Here is a 22,261-nt window from a genome sequence, read left to right as displayed (position 1 = left end):
GAGCAGTTATCTCAATTAAATGTTTTCTTCTATTAAAACTAGGAAGAATCTGCATACCATTGAAATAAATAACACATCCTCAAGCAAAGAAAATTATGTATCTTCTTGTGTCACTCTTGAGATAATAAAATAGGTGATTTCCCAGCAAGCTAAGGCTCAATATATGGAGACATAGCATGCCAACTGGCCAAGGTATGTCAAACCATACCCTCCATATGGTGGTTTGACTCCTTTCCAATCAACATATAGCTCATATTCGCGTACCAAGATTCGACACGTAGCAAAGCTATATTCTTTCGACAAATGTTCAAATTTCATCGGGAATAATTGCGTCGTTGGTACAAAAAAGAAGTTACAACGATGTTCGATCAGGACTCAAAAGAAATGCAAGATGTCCTTCTTGGATATTTTGTAACAAAAAAACATATATCGCATGTTTCCCCAAATTGGCCTATACAAAGAAAAATCTGAACAAAATTGCTTTCTAAGTTATTATTAGGTGGAGAATTTAAGCCTCGGTGTGAAGAAAAATTCATTGAGGTTGGCACAATATGGATGTCCGTGGATAGTCTCCTACCAAGTATGTTCGCACTTACAAGGGGTGTGACGGATCGCTTTTGAGGACTTGGCCCTTAAAGCCACCAACATAGGAAACCATGAAGAAAAAGTTGCTCATCGAAATCATTCCATTGAATGACCCATGACTACAAACAGTCAGAGTTAGAACAAAAATGAGAAAAAAAAACATACTCCAACATAAATTATTGGCACCATGCAAACACATCGACAGAAAATACTTCGATGTTACGCAAAGCATGATTCGCTGGCAGCATGACTACAAAAGCATGATATGTGTATCCTTTATATGGAAAATATAAGCTCACAAGATATACGAGTATAAACTAGTAGCCATATATGAAGAGAAAGAGATATAATGCTCCATGCTATATGAGCCTAAACTACAAGCGTCGTGTGGAACTTTGAACACACATAAAAATGCTCAATGCTATATGAGCCTAACAATAAGCATGTTATAAAAATGTTAAATTTGATCCAATCTTCATGAGTTTAAACTCCCAATGTTAAGTCGTGTGCTCCAAAAAGAAAGAGTTCCGAGCCTAAATTGAAATAAAAAATGCACTGTGTAGATAAAAAAACTGCACATTCGGGTAATAGCTGGGATGCATCTGAATAGAAAATCAGATGCTGAAAAAGAATACTAAAACAAATCATGAGCCACATACGGAAATACTGTAAGCACAAAATAGATTGTCAGGGTTCGAGCTCTAGATCCGAGTCAAAAAAAATTCTTCGAACCCAGACCTCGAGGGGCATCTGTTGACATGGATTTTGACCACGATAAATTAAAATGTACGAACCACATAAAATATAAATGCAAAACGGCAAAAATACGTTGACAGGGAGTTCGTCCACGATAAATCAAAATGTATAAACCACATAAAACATAAATGTAAAACAACAAAAATCTGTTTTTGAAAAAAAGAAATCAATTAAAAAAGATAATCAATCGCTCAAAATGAGGACTGTCAAAATAGGCGTGTGATATATTTTTGAATGTCGATAATGCACACATTAAATCGACAATTATAAAATATGGCAAAACAAATAAACATTCATCAAGTTTGGTCCTGTATGTACGCACACCGACGCTGGCAAAAAAATAATAAGGAAATATAGAGGACACATGGCTCGCCTACATATACGCCGTCAGCAGCGGCAGAGTTCTACTGTTCATATAAATTTAAATTTTCATAGGCAGTGTTGATATTACTAAAATATTGGATCACGGAGCAAAATTGGACGTTATTCTAGCAGTGTAAATGAACTATCACACGACGCATATAAAAAAAAGGAGAATGTCGAAAATGTCCCATGTGAAGAGATACTAAAATTGAAATATTGCCAAAGCCTGATATTTCTAACAAAAAAAAAAGGGGGAATAATTATAATTTGACAAAAGAAAATAGTCATCAAATTTCGTCCTATATTAGGGGACGCATACTGATACGCACATCGTCGTTGATAGAGTTTTCCAATTTAACAGTGTGCCAGCATAGACGGCGTCGATGTCGACAAAATATAACAAATGCGAGTGTGACTCCATCGATATATCGCAGTGTATCTTAAAGAAATGTAGACAAACCATAATTGATAGCTAAAGCAAATATTAGCATCGATTCATTTAGCTAGCACGTACATGAATTATGTGCTAAGCTAGCTAGCGTACGTACGTCCATGGCCATATGGCCCCAATCCCTTCCAGCAAGTCAGCTTCAAGCCCATGTAGACATTAATTAAGTTAATTATGGTTGGGCTCAAGCCCAGACGTGCTCCATGCCTTAGAGGTTAAAATATCTGCACGTACAGAGAGAAAGTTGAAGCGTTCGCCGGCCGTAACCGGCCACGATCAGCACGATGGGGACGTGACTAAATGCATAGTTTGGCGCCTACGGGAACGGAGAAGCAGCGATGCACACCCCTGCTCCCCTATAAATACCAGGTTGCCTGACTGCTCTAGGGTGGGTTCCTTCGATCTATTTCATCTCCTCTCTGCTGCTAAAATCACACACACACGTACAATATATTGGAGCACAGAAAAAGAGAAGAGGAGACAGGCGTCTTGATTGCAGGATGTGAGAAGGTGAGACTCGTGGCTCTCCCCTATCCCCTGATTTGGCCATTGCGGTACAGGTCATGGAGCTTTCTTCTTCCTCCTTCCCTATATTTCTAGCCTTTGGTTCGGCCATCGCGGTACAAATCAAGAAGCATGTTTCATCTTCTCATAATTCTCGTCCTTGGTTCGGCCATTGTGGTACAAACCAAGGTCTATGTTTAATCTACCTGAAAATTTCATCTTTGATTCGGCCATCGCGGTACAAACCAAGGAGCATGTTATATCTACCCAAAACTTTTGCCTTCGATCCGCCATCCGGTACGAGTCAAGGAGCATGCATGTTCCTTCTGCATGTTGCATATGCTTCGTCCGAACGATCTCCTTGGTTTGGTCCCCTTAGCGATACAAGCCAGGATGAACGTTTCATTCCTTGGTTTGGTCCCTATACGCGGATACAAATCAAGAGAGTATCATAGGTACGAAAACCTCATAAAAATTGTCTTGGTTTGGTCATCATAAACGAAATTCATATGACTAAGTTGGAGATAAATTATGAACGTGCTGAACAAAATTCATAATTCTTGTTCGGTTACGGTACAGACATCATGTGTCGTGCTAGTTGTAATACAGACAAGAATATACCAAGACTTTCCTTCACTTGGTTACACTACACGAGGGCATTATCTTAATGCTACTTGGTGTTAGTAGTAAAACAAGCAAGGTGAAACTTAGTTTTAAAAGGTGTTCATATTACACACCCCAAAACTAAAATCATGCAAGATGAATTATAAAACATGTTGCATCATAAAAACCAATCTTACTTGGTTGCGCTACACGTGGGCATTATCTTAATGCTACGCGGTGTTAGTAGTAATACAAGTGAGAGAAAACTAAACCAAATATTTAAGCCACATATTTGGTCCAAAGTCAAATAAAATAAGACATGAAATGCTCTGTCCCAAATGGATATCACAAACTCACTTTACTTGGGTTATGCTACACAGGAGCGTCAACAAAATGATGCTATGTGGACTTAGTGCTAATACCATGTAAGGTACAAACATAAACAAAAATGATAGATGTCAGATGACCCATGCAATACCATAATTGCTCCACAAACCTTTGCTTCGTTACGCTACACGCGGGCATTGTCTTAATGCTATTCGGTGTTAGCAGTAATACGAGTGAAGCCCAACTTAATAAAAGTAGGTTTACTCCACATCCACATATGCATGCAAAATTCATGCAAAATACATGATAAGGCATATTCCATGTACCCCACATAGGCTTTAAACAAATAAAAAATATCATAAACAAACTCCATTGGGGTCAAGCTATACGTGCGTGTCATATCATTGCACCACGTTGTTAGTTTTGATACTGCGTGGACTCAGAGTCAACAAAATATGTCATATATCACATGCACCATAAAAAAGCATCAAGATTGTGTCAGAAAGCTTCAATCCGTTACGCTACATGCGGGCACCATACCAGTGCTATGCAATGATAGTGGTAATGTGATGATGCAAAACTTATTAAAATTGGCATGTCACATATATCCATGCCGCCAACAAAATACATCGTGCAAAATTCCTAAAGGAAAATACATACCCATATCCTATGTGCCAAATGTAGGATAAAATTATGCCTAGCCAAAATCAATCTCCATTCTGCATATAAATGAGGTTGAACACGGACAAATTGTTGCATGCTAGAAAAATATATTCCCAACATCATACATGAAATCACGGAGGAGTATTTGCATGAAACCAAACTTCAAGTTCACTAAGAAGGAGTTCATCGTCAACCGCGAGGAGGATTTCTCTTGTAGAATATTGTAATAGGCATGTGACGTAATCCTATGTAATAGATATGTTGGAATTCTAAATCAGGGGTTTTCTCTTCGGAGATGTAATTAACAGAATTTTTATGTAAATGTAAGAGTTCTGGAAATAAAGCACCTGCAATGTTTGATTCTATTTTTATTTTATGCATTTAAATTTCACTCTGTATCAATGACGTGGACGCGTGTCTCACGCCCGCCATTTTCCCGTCATCAGCCACAGCGTTCAGACACCAAACGGACAGCACCGCATCCGGTGAGGCAGCGACACCGGATCCAAGAACCGGTTGTGTGGACGCAATGGATTCCCGGTGTTGTGAGTCCGAGCGCTACCGTCGTGCAGCCGCCTCCCGGGAGTGGCGGAGCGGAACCCGGACGACTATCTCCTCCTCGGGGCTGCGTGGGATGAGCTCATGGTCGACGGATCTGGAGGTGAAGGACTCAGATCCGCTGCCCACCATGTCGGAGAAGGCCGGAGTTCGCCGAAGGTCATCTTCGGTGGCAAATGGGACTGGAGTGAAGTAGCTCTAGGGTTTGGTCCGGCGAGCGGATGGGGATGAATATATGTGCGGTAGATGCGGGCCAGTGCAGGCCAGGCGGTCGTGCTCGGGCACGCCCGAGCTCCCCCATATCCGCCCCATATTTGGGTTGGAAATGAGGGGTGCCGGTCAGCCCGGGCGTTTGAGGTTGGTTTGAGGGGTCCATCTAGGTCATTTTTTCGTGACCAATTAGTGACCGGGCGTCCTGCCCTGGTGTTTGAGCGGTCCGACTGTAGATGCTCTTAGTTAACACTTTCGCTTTGGAACAACCACTAGTAGAAAACAGGGCTTTGGTCCAGGCCGGGTAAGCCCATTCACTACTAGAAAAAGGCTTACTAGTGGCGCACCAGTTTTGCCTACTAATGGCGCACTACTGGTGCGTCACTAGCATCACGCCACTGGTGCGCCATTAGTATCTGGTACTCTAATGGCGCACCAGGCAGTGCGCCATTAGTATAGGCCCCGGTGCGCCATTAGTATGCCTCCCAGTGGGCATGTGCTTTGCCATACTAATGGCGCACTGGTGGGCGATGCGCCATTAGTATCCTTTGGCATACTAATGGCGCACGTCTGGGTGATGCGCCATTAGTATGTATATTAGGGATTTTTTTTCTTTTCTGATATTTGCACAGATTACAAAATATATTATTGGACAGAATATAAACAGCACCACACAGCAACAACAGATTCATCGAATACAATAGAAGATTAGTCTCCGAATACAATTCATCATATTAGTCTCCGAAATCAAAAGACCGAACAAAGATAGAACATTACAAGTCTCGAGACCGCGAGTAGCGAGTTTGTCGAAATTAATACTAATCCTAACAAGTCCTACTAATCATCATCATACAACTTCTACTCGTTATTAATAACAAGTCATACGATCATCATCCTGATATTCATCGAACCAACCCTACTTAATTGTTCTTAGCACATGATCATCAGTATTAGGCAGGACCTAAAATACCCTATTTAAGGTAAAATAGCATAAAACAATATAGACCCTGACTCTCCATTATGGAGAATGGAGATCATCCTGTCTCCAATTCTTGCGCGGCGCTTCCTTTTGCTTCCAAGAACCTCCTTACGACTGTCCATACATTTTTTCCATTCTCTGATTAGCATGTCTCCACTTCTTCTAGAAACCCAGTATGGACAGTTGAGATTTGTAGGATGACCTGGATATAAGTTCAAAACTTGAAGGCTGCCATTCTGATACATCAAATGAGGCACACAATCCTCTGGGATTCTCTGTTGAAAAACATAGTAATAACTTCATAGTTAGCAATGATGTACTAGTTTTAGAAGTATGCAAAAGATGCACGGATGTCGTAATAGTACAAAATCTTACCAGGGTATCTCCATGGTAGTTACCGTAGTTCAACACGTGCACTAGTGGCACGTATTGACCATAATGTTGAGGAGTTTGATTGTAGATATTGTAATTCTCAAGATCAGTACAAATCCGACCAGATGATTTTTCTCCTGATAAGTTAACTCGGAGCCATCGGTGTAGTGGGTTTTGTCTACCATTTTCCGCACATTTTTTGAACAATCAAAATAAGCTGTCAATGGAAATAAGTTGTCAACTATTTTGAAATAAACAATATAGATTAGTTAATAATTAACTATGTTTGAGAAACTCACATAGCGGTAGAACTGGAGGTGTATCAACAACGACCCAAATGTCCATATTGTCTTGGTCGATGCCAGGATCACCAAGATCCATGGTGACAAGCATACCCTCATCAAAACCATACATCTTGCAAAATGCTTCCCAATTTTTGCAACCAAAATGGGTTATGCTCTCAGCATTATACAGATTTACTTCAAAATCCACATCATGATGTGTCCTTAGGTGAATTTTCTTCGTTTCAAAATTTTCATGATCTTCAAAATCCATCCTCTCCAAGACATAGCGTCTTGCATGGCATGGGATAAACTATACTCGAATTGTAAAAGATGAAATTACACGTTGGAATAGTTGAAGTCATGCTTAATTATGAAAAAAACACTTGTCGTCGTTGCGTACCGTTTCAACTTCGAAGGTCTCCTCGAGCTTAATGCTGAAGCGCCGATCATCGTCCAGGTGAGGCCTGTCGCACAGACCTCGACCGTCGTGGCACCAGTCGCACTCCCCCGAGAGACTTTCGTCGTCCGATGACGACATTTCCTATGTTCATAATTCAAAACTACATCATCTCTGTTGGGTCCAATAAGATAATCCACAGTGTGGTGAAAACACGCCCATCCAAATAGAATATGTGGTATGGGCTTTTTTAGTAGGTCATCCTACCAGATTAGGGTTTATCGATGACGAGCAACTGACATTAGTAATAACTATGAGTAGATATCACACTTCTATATGAATAACACAAGAGGCAGTTGATCCTACTTAATTAAGTACTAAGATACCCCGGCCCATGCATTAGTCGGAAGTGCCCCATATGTCCTATTTTTAGCAAAGTCATGCTAAAATTCACGGAAAATTTCAGCATGATCTTTGCTGAAAATAGGACATATGGAGTACCCGAATTTGCCGGAACGGAAGTTAATCGACATTCCGACAAACTCAAGGGCCTCTCGGGGTACCTGCAAAATCATCACGACACGATGGTCGCAGACAAAACCCAGCAAACTAGCAATTGATGGATCAACACGTAAAACATGTCCAATAAGAGCATATAATTCAACAACTCCACTGAAAATGAGAGCTGAAAGATGCAGGGAGCACAAACAGCTCAGAAAAAGGATGCAGGGAGCACAAAGAGCTACACTCTGAATCTTTTATCTATTTATACCTGTAAATTAGCACTCCGATGCTGGCCTTGACAAATGATCCCACTATGTTGTTTGCTGGAATCTGCAAAATGATCCCACTATGTTGACAAATGATCCCACTATGTTGACAAATGATCCCACTATGTTGACAAATGATCCCACTATGTTGACAAATGATCCCACTATGTTGTTATACTTGAGAACACTGTAACAAAATCAAAACCACAATAAACAGTGGTCAAATACAGAAGAAGGAACAATTTATTTGTACTGTAAAAAAGGTTAGAGAGAAAAGTTAATGAGGATGAGTCACATAAACCAATTTTTCAGATCACTCCCTCCCCAACACTGGCAATGCTCACTAGATCTTTATAAACCTGGGTACTTGTTTGGGATAAAAATAATAGAAGGGATTTCAGGAAGGAGTTCAAAACATATAACATTGGAGGGTTAGATTCAATTTAATCTCTTGTACCTCCTGTACATGTGTGAATTAAGGAGTAGCAAGCACAGGAACAGCAAAATTCAGAGATGACAGAAAATCAAGGCACAAATTACACAGAACCATGAAGCTAAAATATAACTATTTAAATGAAGGCACTATTAGAAAAGACAACATAGTTCAGTAAAGTCATGAACATAAATACTGCAGAAATTAGAGACCACTTAGTACTGTAAATTCAGTTAGCAACAAGACAGAGAAATTGCACTTAGATTTCAAAGAAAAATATGACTACTCCACACTGTAAATCATCAACATTGACACTGTAATAACTGTATACTCCACACTGTAAATAGACAGAACATTTTTTTGCCACAACTTGAATCTGCAGATTATCACGAGCAAGAAGAAGAACAACAGTTTTACTAGCTTGCATGAACAAGTGGAGCAAATTGCTCAGAGGTGCTGCTGGAGATGCCTGATAACATAACATGGATGTTATCACTCATTGACAGATTCTTCAACAAGAATTCCAGCGTCTCGATGCCATCAGTGGTCATATCGCTCTACATTGTCCGCCGCCTTTTAGATCGTTACAAGTCTTCTTCTCTAGCTTTTAAAATCAAAACAAGTTCTTCCGTAGCAGCTGACAGCTAGACGCAACACGTACCAGTGCAGAAGAAAGGGTCAGGCGGATGCAGAGTCGATACTTGATCACACAAAGGAAAAACTCGAATCAAGCATATACTTTCATGAGAATAAAAATGAAACACACACACACACACACACACACACACACACACACACACACACACACACACAGAAACCCTTCTGTTCCATCTCCGTTCGGAGAATTGCTGCATTAACTGTACTGTACTAGTATAAACTGCAAACACGGGGCACTGTTTCTCAAAATTCCAGAACTTACAGAGCATCTTTATTTTTACTCTCCTGCTATATCTCCAATTTATGATTAGCAAGGCAGGAGCTCCTAATCTCATCGGCAACGTGGCCGTGTGTAGCAGCATTGCTAGAACGCTGCCTGGACTTTGCCTTCAATATCTGGAGCATGTTCCAATCTTTCTAAAGCTCACCAAAATCCTTGATGGCGTGCACCGCTCTTGCTCGAGCCGGCAGCACAGTGATGGACAAGGAGGAAGGAGGAAGGAGGAGAGGTACCTGGGCGGGCGCGGCCGGTCGCCGGAGGGGTCGGGGTCGGGGTTGGGGTCGGGGTCGGCGGCGGCGGCGGCGTCGAAGGGATGGTTGCGCGGGGGAGGGCGCGGGGGCGGCGGTGCGGGGGCGGGGGCGGCGGCGCGGGGGAGCTGCAGTGGTGGGGGGCACGGGGGCGCGGGGGCGACGGGGGTGGAGTCCGGCGGGGGTCGGGGCGGCGGCGTCGTGGGTCAGGTGAGCGCGCGGGTGGACACTGGCGAGGGAGAGGGGAGGAATTAGCTAAGGGGGGAAACTTACTAATGGCGCACCCCGAAGCGGTGCGCCGTTAGAATGTTTTTTTTACATAGCAATGGCGCACCCACGACGGGTGCGCCATTAGTAAATTTTTTTATGTAGCAATGGCGCACCAGCCATAGGTGCGCCATAAGTAATTTTTTATTATTATTTTTTGTTGCATCTAATAAATTTTTTAGAAAATGAATATGAATATGATACAGTAACAATTTTTTACAAAAACAGTAATAATTTGTGACGGTGGAGCGGGCCGGGAGGGTGCGGGGGGTCGTCGGCGGCGGTGGAGCGGGCCGGGGAGGGTGCGGTGGGTCGTCGGCGGCGGTGGAGCGGGGGAGGGTGCGGGGGGTCGTCGGCGGCGGTGGAGCGGGCCGGGGAGGGTGTGGTGGGTCGTCGGCGACGGTGGAGCAGGGGAGCTAGGGTGCGGGTGGTCGTCGGCGGCGGTGGAGCGGGCCGGGGAGGGTGCGGGCCGGGGGGTCGGCGGCGGCGGTGGAGCGGGCCGGGGAGGGTGCGGCCGGGGGGGCGTCGGCGGCGGTGGAGCGGGCCGGGGAGGGTGTGGTGGGTCGTCGGCGGCGGTGGAGCAGGGGAGCTAGGGTGCGGGGGGTCGTCGGCGGCGGTGGAGCGGGCCGGGGAGGGTGCGGTGGGTCGTCGGCGGCGGTGGAGCAGGGGAGCTAGGGTGCGGTGGGTCGTCCGCGGCGGTGGAGCGGGGGAGGGTGCGGGGGGTCGGCGGCGGCGCCCAGTGGAGCGGGGTAGAGGGTGCAGGGGGTGCTCGGCGGCGAGGGGGACCGGATCTGGCGAGGTGGGATAGCGATCGAGATGGAAGGGGGATCGAGATCAAGTGTCCATGAAATATACACTAATGGCGCACGGGTAGCAGTGCGCATTAGTAGTTTTGCAAAAAAGTAAAAAATAAAAAAAATATTTTAGTGGCGCACTATGTTGCTGGTAGTAATGGCGCACTGTGTCCTGGTGCGCCATTAGTATGTCTGGCAAAATAAAAATAAAATAAAATTTGTTACTAATGGCGCACCGTTTGTCTCGTGCGCCATTAGTGTCTTTCACACTAATGGCGCACCAGCACATGGCGCGCCATTGCTATATAGCAATGGCGCACCACATGTCTGGTGCGCCATTAGTGGCCATGCCATCTATAGCCCTTTTCCTAGTAGTGATTAGTCCCGGTTAACTCACGAACCGGGACCAATGGTGGCACCTGTCCCGGTTCGTAAGGCTAGGGGGCCGGCCGGGCCTCATGGGCCATTGGTCCCGGTTCGTCTGGCCCCTTTGGTCCCGGTTCCAGACACGAACCGGGACCAATGGGCCTCGCTCTTGGCCCATAACCATTGGTCCCGGTTTGTGGCTGGAACCGGGACCGAAGGGGGTCGTTTAGTCTCGGTTCCAGCCACGAACCGGGACCAATGAGATGCCTATATATAGTGCCCGCGCGCTCAGATCAGCTCATTACTCTGTTTTTTTTGGGAGAGGTGTGTTGTGCTCTACCTCACCTCCTATGCACATGAGGTGTTCGATGAAATGCCCGAGCCACACTTAAGCTAGCTTTCTTCTCTCGAAGCTCCTTTTCCAACCTCCATTTTTCTCAAGATTTGTCTAGGTTTGGCAGTCCGTCCTGTCCTGTCCCCGTCCTCACCGCCGTTAATCGCCCGCGCCGATCTCGTCGCCGGCACCATCGTGGTGAGCCTCTTGTTCTTATCTTCTTTCTAAAAAAAATTCTTACTTGTATGATTTAGATAGATACTTGTGTAATTTTCTTACTTTTATTATTGTTTGTTATTATATAGTGTGATGGTTTTGGTATCCACCTCCGCCGGCCCTCGTCCTGTCTATGATTCTGATGTGGTATATATATTATCTTTTATAACTATTAGTTTCATTTAGTGTTTATGACAATTATGCCGAGCAACGTGACATAGATTTTTTTTATCTAGGAGGTATGTGAATTGGAAATTCCAACCGACCCTATTGTCGAGAGATTAAATTTAGTTGAAGAAGAAAACAATTACTTGAAGGAAAAATTAAAAAAAATTGAGGAGGAGAAGATGATATTGGAGTTGGATGTTGCGGATGTCGTCGATGATCACAAGATCAAGATGGATGCAATGTGCTTGAAGATTAGAAAGATTAGAAAATATGCGATTCATACCGAGGCTTGGTATCATTATGCCATTGGATCAATTGTTACCTTGGTTGCGATTATGATCGCATTTCTTGTTGCATTGAAATGTTTTACATAGTTTCAATGTATGGTTTAATTAGATGCTCTGGAGAACTATATGTTGTTCAATGAGAACTATGTATGTACTTTGGTTTTAATGTGATGATGAACTTATATTAATTTGGTCACTTATCTATTCATGATGTTCTGTAATGGTTTATAATTTTTACTACCTAAAAGAAAAAGAATCACTGAAAAAAGTAAGTATTTTACTGTAAGTAGAAACAAAATAAAATAAATAAAGCAAAAAAGAAAACTGGAAAAAATATATAAATTGCCGCCGACTAGGCCACCACGCCCTGAATACGACTAGAAACCCAACCATGGGCCAGGATTCAGGCCCGCAGAAGGCCCAGTAGGCCCACAGACAGAATAGTGTGAGATTAGGCCCGTAAGCCTGCATTTGAGAGGAGCTCGAGAGGGCAGCCGCAGTGGGGCTTATAAACCACTCCGAGCCCCTCTCAACTAGCGAGGTGGGACTAAACTTTTGGCCGCGGGCAGCACAAGGCCTTTGGTACCGGTTGGTAGCACGAACCGGGACAAAAGGGGTGCATTGGTACCAACTGGGACCAATGCGGGAAAAGGAGACCTTTGGTCCCGGTTGGTGCCACCAACCAGGACTAAAGGGGGCATTGGTCCCAGTTGGTGCCACAAACCGGTACCAATGCTTCGTCTATATAAGCAGCACTTGTCAAAATTTTCATTCAGTTCGTCTTCGATACCTCCGACGATGCCGCCAGGCTGCCCCTCTGCCCCACCATCGCCGTCGTTGCCCTGCCTCCGACGTCGTCGCCGCGCCGCCCCTGCCTCGGACGCCGTCGCCGCGCCCTTGCTCTGAGCCCTCGTGGCCGCGCGCGCCCCTACCCCCGTCGCCGTTGCCGCGCCGCCCCTATCCCGAGACCTCGTGGCCGCGCTGTCACCGCCCCCGCGCCGTCACCGCCCCGGTCCATGCCGGCCCGCACTACGGTCCGGCCGACCCCTTCCTCCTTGTCCGATCCTCCTCCCCTAGCTAGCTTGCTTAATTTGTTCATATACATTTTTTCATATGATTTTGTTAGATGATGTTGATGATAGATATGATGATGTTGATGATAGATGATGTATGCTTTTTTTGTTCATATATTATGATGAAAAAGTTAGAATTACTTAATTAGATGTTTTTTAGTTAGGGAAGTAGGTTAGGTAACTAAGTAGATGTTAATTTAGGGCAGTAGTGTTTACTTTATAGAAAGTAATTCAATATAGTTTTTTTACTGTTTTTAGTAAGTGTTTAATAGAATTAGTTAGAAAATTAATAGAACTAGTTAAACTAGTTTATTTTTAGTAAGTATTACTTTATTTTATTTATAGTAAGTGCTTAGTTGAACTAGTTGAATTAATAAAACTAGTTTATTTTTAGTCAGAAAATTTACGTATATGATATTTGATGATCTAATCAAAATTTTACTGTAGAACTAGTTTATTTTTAGTAAGAAAATTAATAGAACTAGTTTATATTTTTAGTTAAAGCAATTATTCCCGCATCGACGTCGACGATGCCTATCCCGCATCCTCGTCGTCGACTCGGAGGAGGAGGCCTGCTTGATCAGAGGGGCCATGTCCGGGACTGGGCTCCGCTGGGCTGGTACTGGGAGGTGCTACCTTCCGGGGGGCGCAGCTTGGTGAGGAGCCAGCCCGTCGTTGACCCGAACCTTCTTTGGTGGCGGTCGCGTGGGCCAGTGACGGTGCGGAGGCTTGAGGGACCCGCAGAGGTGGTACGTCACCGTGTCAGCGAGGAGGACGAGCACGTCCGTCGCTACATGGTTGCGTTGGAGGGCAGGTTCTCCAGTACTTAGCAGGTTCTTAAGGGATCTCACTGGAGCTATGATCATGTGATGGTTCCTTCTCTTTGGGTGTCACCGCCCGTGCCAATACCCGTCGTTCGCTAGGGTTTTAGTTGTATTAGTGATGTTATATGTATGATACTATTCGAGATGTATTAATGATAATATTTGATGATGTACGGACGAAAGAGATGATTTAGTTTTGCTTATTGAATGCATGCTAATTTGAATACTAATTTATTTTACGATTTGGTTTTGCTTATTGAATGCTTAACTTGGAAAACTACTCCTACTTTGAATGCTCAAATTGGAGAGCACTATGCAAGGCGTATGCATTTGATTAGTTGATAGCTTATAGGGTTTTTGTTTCTGCAGAAATCAAGGAGCCCCTCCATCAATACTGCCTTCGTCCCCGTCACCGACCCCCTCCGACCTCGAGGTGAGACCTGCCAAATCTCCATGTCAATATGAGTCCTATAAGACATTTTGGTGTAATGCACTCGGGGACGAAGGGAGGAGCGACCATCACCGACGGTCAAATATATACACCACATGAGCTGAGAGTTTTCAAGAAAAGACTCGGCAGACCGATAGTCAACCCATGATGAATAATAATGATCTAATTTAGTTTTTGTAGTATATATTTTTAATTGTACAATTTTAATCTTTGAATTATATGAACCTAGGAAATGTTGTCATCGGACGACGAAACTCTTCCGGGGGAGTGCGACTGGTGCAACGACGACCGGGGTCTGTGCGACAGGCCTCACCTAGAAGAAGATCGGCGCTTCAGCATTAAGCTCCAGGAGACCTTCGATGCTGAAACGGTACGCAACGATGACCAGTGTTTTTTCGTAATTAAGCACGACTTCTGCTTCTTCAACGTGTAATATTTTCGTCTTTTAGAATTCCACTAGCTTATCCCATGCCATGCAAGACGCTATGTCTTGGAGAGGATGGATTTTGAAGATCATGAAAGTATGGAAACAAAGATAATTCAGCTAACGACCCATCATGGTGTTGATTTAGCTGTAAATCTATACAATTCTGAGAGCGTAACCCATTTTGGTTGCGCGAATTGGGAAGCACGTTGCAAGATCTATGATTTTTAGGAGGGTATGCTTGTCAACATGGATCTTGGTGATTCTAACATCGCCCAACACAATATGGACATTTGGGTCCTTGTTGATACGCCTCCAATTCTACCGCTATGTGAGTTTCTCAAACATAGTTATTAAGTAATTTATATTGTTTATTTCAAAATCGTTGACAACTTATTTCCATCGATAGCTTATTGTCATTCTTCAAAGAATGTGCGGAAGATAGTAGACAGAACCTACTACACCGATGGCTCAGAATTAACTTATCAGGAGAAAGATCATCTGATCTTATTTATTACTGATCTTGAGAATTACAATATCTATTATCAAACTCCTCCACATCATGGTCAATACGTGCCCCTATTGCACGTGTTGAACTACGTTAACATCCATGGAGATAAAATGGTAAGATTTTTTAATATTACAACATCCGTGCTTCTTTTGCATAAATTCTTCTAAAACTCAACTACATTGCTAACTACGAAGTTATTACTATGTTTTTCAACAGATAATCCCAAATGATTGTGTGCCTCATCTGATGATGTTTTCGAAAGGTCGCGTTGATGTTATGAACTTACGGCCAGGTCATCCTACGCATCACAGCTGTCCATACCGGATTTGAAAAACCGATCAACACATGACAATCAAAGATTGGACAAAATGTATGGTCAATCGTACGGAGGTACTTGGAAGAAAAAGGAAGCGAAGCGCAAGAATTGGAGACAAGATGATCTCCATTCTCCATAATGGAGAGTCAGAGCCTATCTTGTTTTATGCTATTTTACCTTAAAGAGGGTATTTAGGTCCTAGCTAATACTCATGATCATGTGTTAAGAACAATTAAGTAGGTTGGTTAGATGACTATGAGGATGATGAGTATGATTTGTTATTATGATAACGAGTAGAAGTTGTATGATGATGATGAGTAGAACTTGTTATTATGATGATGCATGATGCTAAGTTGTTATATGAGCATGAAGAGTTATTATATATCAGTGGGTGAAATGAATATGGATTAGATCGAAGTGAAGGCAACATGTGGTGCATGTCGAAAATAGTACTAATCCAAACTTAATCAAGTTTGGATTAGTACTACTTTCGACATGCACCACATGTTTCCTTCACTTCAATCTAATCTAATTCGTATTCATTTCACCCACTGAGATATATATATATATAATAACTAATCACGATTACTTATGTACTATTTGATCTACCCGTTGGGTACCCAATGGGTATGGGTGCCCGTCGGGTATGGGTACGGGTAAAGTTTCATACCCATGAGTATGGGTATGGGTAGAATTTTGTACCCATTGACTACACGGGTATAGGTATGGTATTGCTCAACCCGCCCCATACCCTACCCATTGCCATCCTTACTTGCGTGGCGATAGCGGCAATTTCGCCCCATCCGATCCTTGCATCTCTTATTTAAGCATACCATCTGCCTTAGCTCCCTCCAAGAGAGGAGCTCGGTTCATCATCCACTACCCTCAACCGAACCATCACCCTCATCCACTGGCAACAAGAAATGGCGCATTTCTGGAGTGTCGCGGCGGCCGAGCTCACCGGCAGCCACCTCGACGAGGTCAAGCGCATGGTGGCGCGATTCCGTGGGCCTGTCGTCAGGATCCTGGGGGCCGGCCTCAGCTTCGGCCAGGTGGCTGCCGTTGCACACGCCAAGGACGCGGCCAGCGTCACCGTCGAGCTCGCCAACGAGGCGCGCGTCCGCGTCCAGGCCTGCAGCGACTGGATCGTCGACTCGGTGGCAAACGGAGGTGACATCTACGGCGTCACCACGGGCTTTGGTGGCACCTCCCACCGTCGCACAAAAGATGGGCACGGCCTCCAGGTCGAGCTTGTCAGGTGAGTATACAATTTTGCATCTCAACATCATGCGCATATTTTAGTACTCCTGCAATCCAATTTTGGCACTAGACACCGCTAACAAAGCGAGGGACGGTAGTGGGTTCGAGAAAATACATTCTCCCTTGTAGCGTGCATGTATCACCCACTGGTTATCTTTGAGAAACTAATGTCGGCGAGTATATGGTGCAGCACATCTCTCCCTATAGCATAGTGAGTGTCGCAAAGATAAACTAGCAAGATTAGAGTTTGTAATTTTATTTGAGCTATGCGACATGACCATTTTGTTGACACAATATCACACACACACACACACACACACACACACACACACACACACACACATAGAGAGATTTAATATCAAGAGAGATCACAGTTTGAGTTGGCTGATTAGAAAGGTCAAAATTCTTTCTGGAGAACACAACTATTGAAAAAATGCCAATTGATGTTGCGCTCCAATATACATCTTTTCTAGCCACAATACAATCAAACACACGTCTATTCCGATTGCTAAAGTTTAGTGTATTTTAAATTTTAAAGGCACCTCATTACAATCGAATAATTTTTCCTCTCTATGTTTTCGAATCAAGTGTATAATTTCCCCAGAATATTGCAGTAATATGCCGATTCCAGTAAGGAGTGTTGATGGCCGACCGATGCCAGATTTACTACTGACTTTGAACTGAGAAATTATTACATTGATGAAAACTCATCATAAAATCGATAATTTTTTCTAAAGAGTTAGCACTTTGATTTAGGAAGCAAGATAGTCAAAATGACATAATAAATACACGTGGAGAGAACGTATATTGACCTGATTGAAGAGTATGGATTGACGTAGCATGACTGCAGCTAGAGAAAATTGATAAAACCAATACTATCATGTTTCAAAATAGAAGATCAAAACTCTAATAAATTATAGCCAGTATAGACAATCCTCTTACAATCACATGTTCTCTAGATAATTTATATTACCGACAACATACAAAGTTCCTAAGGTTGATATGAAATATAAAATGGCCGCGTGTTTTGGCACCAACATAAGCATCGATATAGGAATACATAAATGAGCATTTATTGCTGAAACGAGGGATTGAGTGTTTCTTGTCATTCATTTTTGTTATATTTTAATTTTTCTTTTACATAATATGGATCCATTTGTGGATAAAAGGATGTACCATGAAACAAGGCTGGAAATGGAAAACCCGTTGCTCTATATAGCTATACACAAAATGAAAACATGGCGTAGAATTGCAGACTCACTCCAGATAACATAAAACAACTTAAGCGAATGCGCATATTGTCGGTTAATTTGGTTGGTGTCCTTCCAGCTCGGTGCCCAACCGTTATATCAAAGCCACATATTTCAATTTTTATTTATTTATTTGCAGTGTAATCTTATATTAATATAAAAAATAATGTCAACGTTACGCCTTCATAAATGTACCAATGTCTACAACATCGTGATTTATATGGTGAAGGGGGTAAATAAGAGGATAAAAAAATGTACACGAGATAAAAATTAGAAAAAACAATACTTTCAGTGCACTAAAGATCTAGCCCTCGCATTTGCGAGGGCCACCTTGCTAGTTTAGTAAGAATCATAATTGGGGATTTAATGTATACATGTGCATGCCACACTTTCTATTTTAAGGATGTACTTTTTGAATATCTCACACTACGTCATGTAATTAGAAATTAAGAAGAGTGTAGGATTCAAATTGAGGACCATTGGTGTCTGTTTATTTCCTGTAAACTAACTCGATTTGTTTTTTTTGTTAACTAGCTAGTGGAAGTTATATTTCCATTTTAGTATTCCCTCAGATGTAGTGCAAATTAAATTAGTTCTAAATAAAATGTTGTAAAATTTGACCAAGTTTGCATAGAAAAATATGAACACTTACAATAGCAAGTTTATATGACATGAAATCATATTCCATCATGAATAAAATTGCATGTTGACTTGATATTATATATCTTGATATATTTTCTTCAAAATTGGTCAAAGCTTATAAAATTTGACCAAAATCACAACTAATATACGGTATATTATTGAATAGATGGAGTATTACCAAAGTTGGAGAATATGCATCACTAACATTATCATAGTCACTAGTATGCCTGCACAATTGTTTATATCACAACATCTTGCAATTTAGTTGAGAGCACGAGCCGATATGGAGACACTTAGCATCCTTGCATGCATATAGCCTACCACCACCACACTCAAATTGTTTAACTATCACCTACTCCCTCCGTCTCATAATATAAGAACGTTTTTCATACTACGAACCAATTTTCAAATTTTATGTTTTGAATTATTCCGAAACAGTTATGCCAATAATATACATGAAAACTTAAGCAAATAACCTTTTGTAAAAGAATATGAAAATATATGAGTTGTGTGAAATTTATAAAACGGAACAAGTTATGTATTTCAAATATATATCATATATACCAACTTCGTCCATACCTATTTTTATTTTTTATTTTTTTGCACACCTCATCTATGATGATATTTTCTTAATGGATTTTTTTTGAGTTGAAAAATAATCCATTAAACAACTCGTGCAGCAACATCGCTAGCACCCAAACTTGAAACAAAATCCGGCAGATGCTCCTTCCAAACAATGGAGGGCAGTGCTGCATGAAAACCAAACTGCGCTAAAGCATGCGCTACTGAATTACATGTTCTACAGCAAAAGACAAATTCAAAACGATCAAAGTTTGCAAAGCATAGACTTCGAGCTTCACCGAACAGCACACCTAGCTCACCTTTATCAGCATCACCGGAATTGAGAGCTTGTACATGGGTGAGAGTCCGACTCCAGAATAATTCTGTGTACCATCAATGGCCACGAGGCACGCCATTGCTTCCGCCTGGAAAGCACTCTTAACGTGCATTAGTTTACCCGCTCCCGCTGCTAGGAAATCTCCAGCGTCCGATCGCAGGATGTAGCCTAAAGCTCCAACAGTGGATTCAGGTTTAAAAGCTGCATCAAAATTCACTTTTATAAAATCCTGTTTTGGTTTCATCCACCCTGTCACTATAGGTGCCGCCTGAGGAGGTGACTCGGGACCCTCTGCAAAATCAAGCATATGTTTAGTAATAATGTGACATGTCTCCTTGGTCCTTATCACCAGCATTGATTTTATTCCTTGTAGTCCATCAATCCCAGAGAAGAACCTCCAATCTCCGCTGCATCTCAGGATTAAGTGTAAAAATAGCTTCAACAACATCAGCAGCATTAGGTTGTGACAGTAGCAAAAGCCTCGCCTCTACCAAATTCAGTTCCCTCCAGAGACCTTCTTTACAAACTTGCACCGCAAAAAAATATGCCCCCGATCCTCATGGAGCCTTTGCTGGTAGCGTCATCACCCAAAGCTTGTTCCAACGCTGGGATGACACCACTGTATTAGCAGAGGAGGATGCATCTCTGAATTTTGCCCACTGTACTTGCAACGCTGGGATGCATCTCTTAATGGAAATTGGAAAGGCTAAATTTGTTGAAACTAAAATAATTTCCCAAGTTATAAAAAGTGGGTCCATATGTACGAACAAAAAATCTGGACTTCTGTGTAAGATAAATTACAAGAATTAAATTAGTCTGTTGGCCGGCCGTATGTCGACATTGACCTTATTCTTCCATGCATGCAGGCATCTCATTGCTGGCATATTCGGCACCGGCAGCGACCACGAGCTGCCATCCGAGGTTACACGTGCATCCATGCTCGTGCACATTAACACCCTCCTTCAGGGATTTTCCGGCATACGCTTCGAGATCCTCGAGGCCATCACAAAGCTCATCAACAAAGGAGTACCCCCGAGGATTCCCCTCCGGGGCAGCATCACCGCGAGTGGCGACGTGGTCCCTCTTGCTTACATTGCCGGTGTCCTTACTGGACGCCCCAATGCAGAGGCACTTACCCACGATGGTAGGAAGGTGGACGCCGCCGAGGCATTCAAGATCGCTGGGATAGATGGTGGCTTCTTCAAGCTGAACCCCAAGGAGGGGTTGGCCATTGTGAATGGCACGGCTGCGGCCGCCGCCCTTGCAGCCATGGTGTTGTTCGATTGCAACATCTTCGCCGTCCTATCTGAGGTTTTTTCCGCAATGTTTTGTGAGGTAATGTATGGCAAATCAGAGTTTGCCGACCATCTAATCCACAAGCTGAAACATCACCCTGGCACAATTGAGGCCGCGGCTATCATGGAGCACATCCTGGCTGGCAGCCCGTTCATGGTCTATGGCAAGATGGTGAACGACATGGACCCACACCTCAAGCCAAAACAGGACAGATATGCGATCCGCACCGCACCACAGTGGCTCGGCCCGCAGATCGAGGTCATTCGGGCGGCTACCAAGTGTATCGAGCGTGAGGTGAACTCTATGAGTGACAATCCAGTCATTGATGTGCACCGTGGCATAGCACTCCATGGTGGTAACTTCCAGGGAACACCCATCGGCGTGTCCATGGACAACACCCGCCTTGCCATCGCCAGCATTGGGAAGCTCATGTTCGCGCAGTTCTCTGAGCTCGTGAATGAGTTCTACAACAATGGCATGACGTCAAACCTGGCTGGCAGTCGGGACCCGAGCTTAGACTATGGTCTGAAAGGCATTGAGATCGCCATGGCCGCCTATTGCTCGGAGCTCCAGTACCTTGCCAACCCGGTGACAACCCATGTCCAAAGCGCCGAGCAGCACAACCAGGGGGTGAACTCACTCGGCCTTGTCTCAGCCAGGAAGACTGCGGAGGCGGTGGAGATACTGAAGCTCATGTCCTCGACGTACCTGGTGGCACTTTGCCAGGCCGTCGACCTTCGCCACCTGGAGCAAAACATCAAAATCTTTGTCAACAGATGTGTGGTGCAAGCTGCTAAGAAAGTGGTCGACGCCACCAGTGTTGAGAAGAAGCTCGCGGCCGCCGTCGACCGCGTGGACGTTTTCAGGTACGCTGACAACCCATGCAGCGCCAACTACCCCCTGATGCACAAGCTGCGCAGTGTGCTCCTCGAGCACGCTCTTGCTAGCAGGAGCACTGACGACGAGGTGTTGTCCAAGATCAGTAAGCTGGAGGAGGAGCTAGTGATAGCGTTGCCACGGGAGGTCGAAGCGGCGCGTGTGGCCGTGGAGATGGGCAGTGCACCCATCTCAAACATGATCAGGGGGAGCAGGTCATTCCCGCTCTATCAGTTTGTTCGTGAGGAACTCGGATGCGTGTTTCTGACCGGGGAGAAGCTTCTCGCACCCGGCGAAGAGTGTGACAAGGTGTTCGTGGGGATCAGCCAAGGCAAGCTCATCGACCCCATGCTTGAGTGCCTGAAAGAGTGGAACGGTGAGCCTCTGCCCATCAACTGACTCGTGTCAAGGTTTTTATTTCCATATGTGTGCCTGTCTAAATAAGTGAACAGTACTGTTGTTCACGTGTTTTGAGATCATTGCATGTGTGTACATGCACTTTTTAAGTCCAATTTAAAAATTGGACTTAATATTACATGACACAAGTTCGACTTACCCGAATCAAAGACAT

At 43.7% G+C, this 22,261-nt stretch overlaps 1 protein-coding gene across 1 annotated transcript; it reads left to right on the top strand.

The window, feature by feature from the left end:
* The first annotated feature begins 16,268 nt into the window (after positions 1 to 16,268).
* LOC123099255 (phenylalanine ammonia-lyase-like) lies at positions 16,269 to 22,161 on the top strand. The gene is made up of 2 exons (XM_044521425.1): positions 16,269 to 16,726; positions 20,385 to 22,161. Exons 1-2 carry the CDS (start codon positions 16,392 to 16,394, stop codon positions 22,087 to 22,089), a joined length of 2,040 nt encoding a protein of 679 aa, XP_044377360.1. The 5' UTR covers positions 16,269 to 16,391; the 3' UTR covers positions 22,090 to 22,161.
* Positions 22,162 to 22,261: the final 100 nt, after the last annotated feature.

Source organism: Triticum aestivum, chromosome 4D, assembly GCF_018294505.1.
Source record: "Triticum aestivum cultivar Chinese Spring chromosome 4D, IWGSC CS RefSeq v2.1, whole genome shotgun sequence".
Classification (NCBI taxonomy): Eukaryota; Viridiplantae; Streptophyta; class Magnoliopsida; order Poales; family Poaceae; genus Triticum; species Triticum aestivum.
Note: the sequence above shows the minus strand (reverse complement) of the source record. Positions and strands in the feature narration are given on the sequence as shown.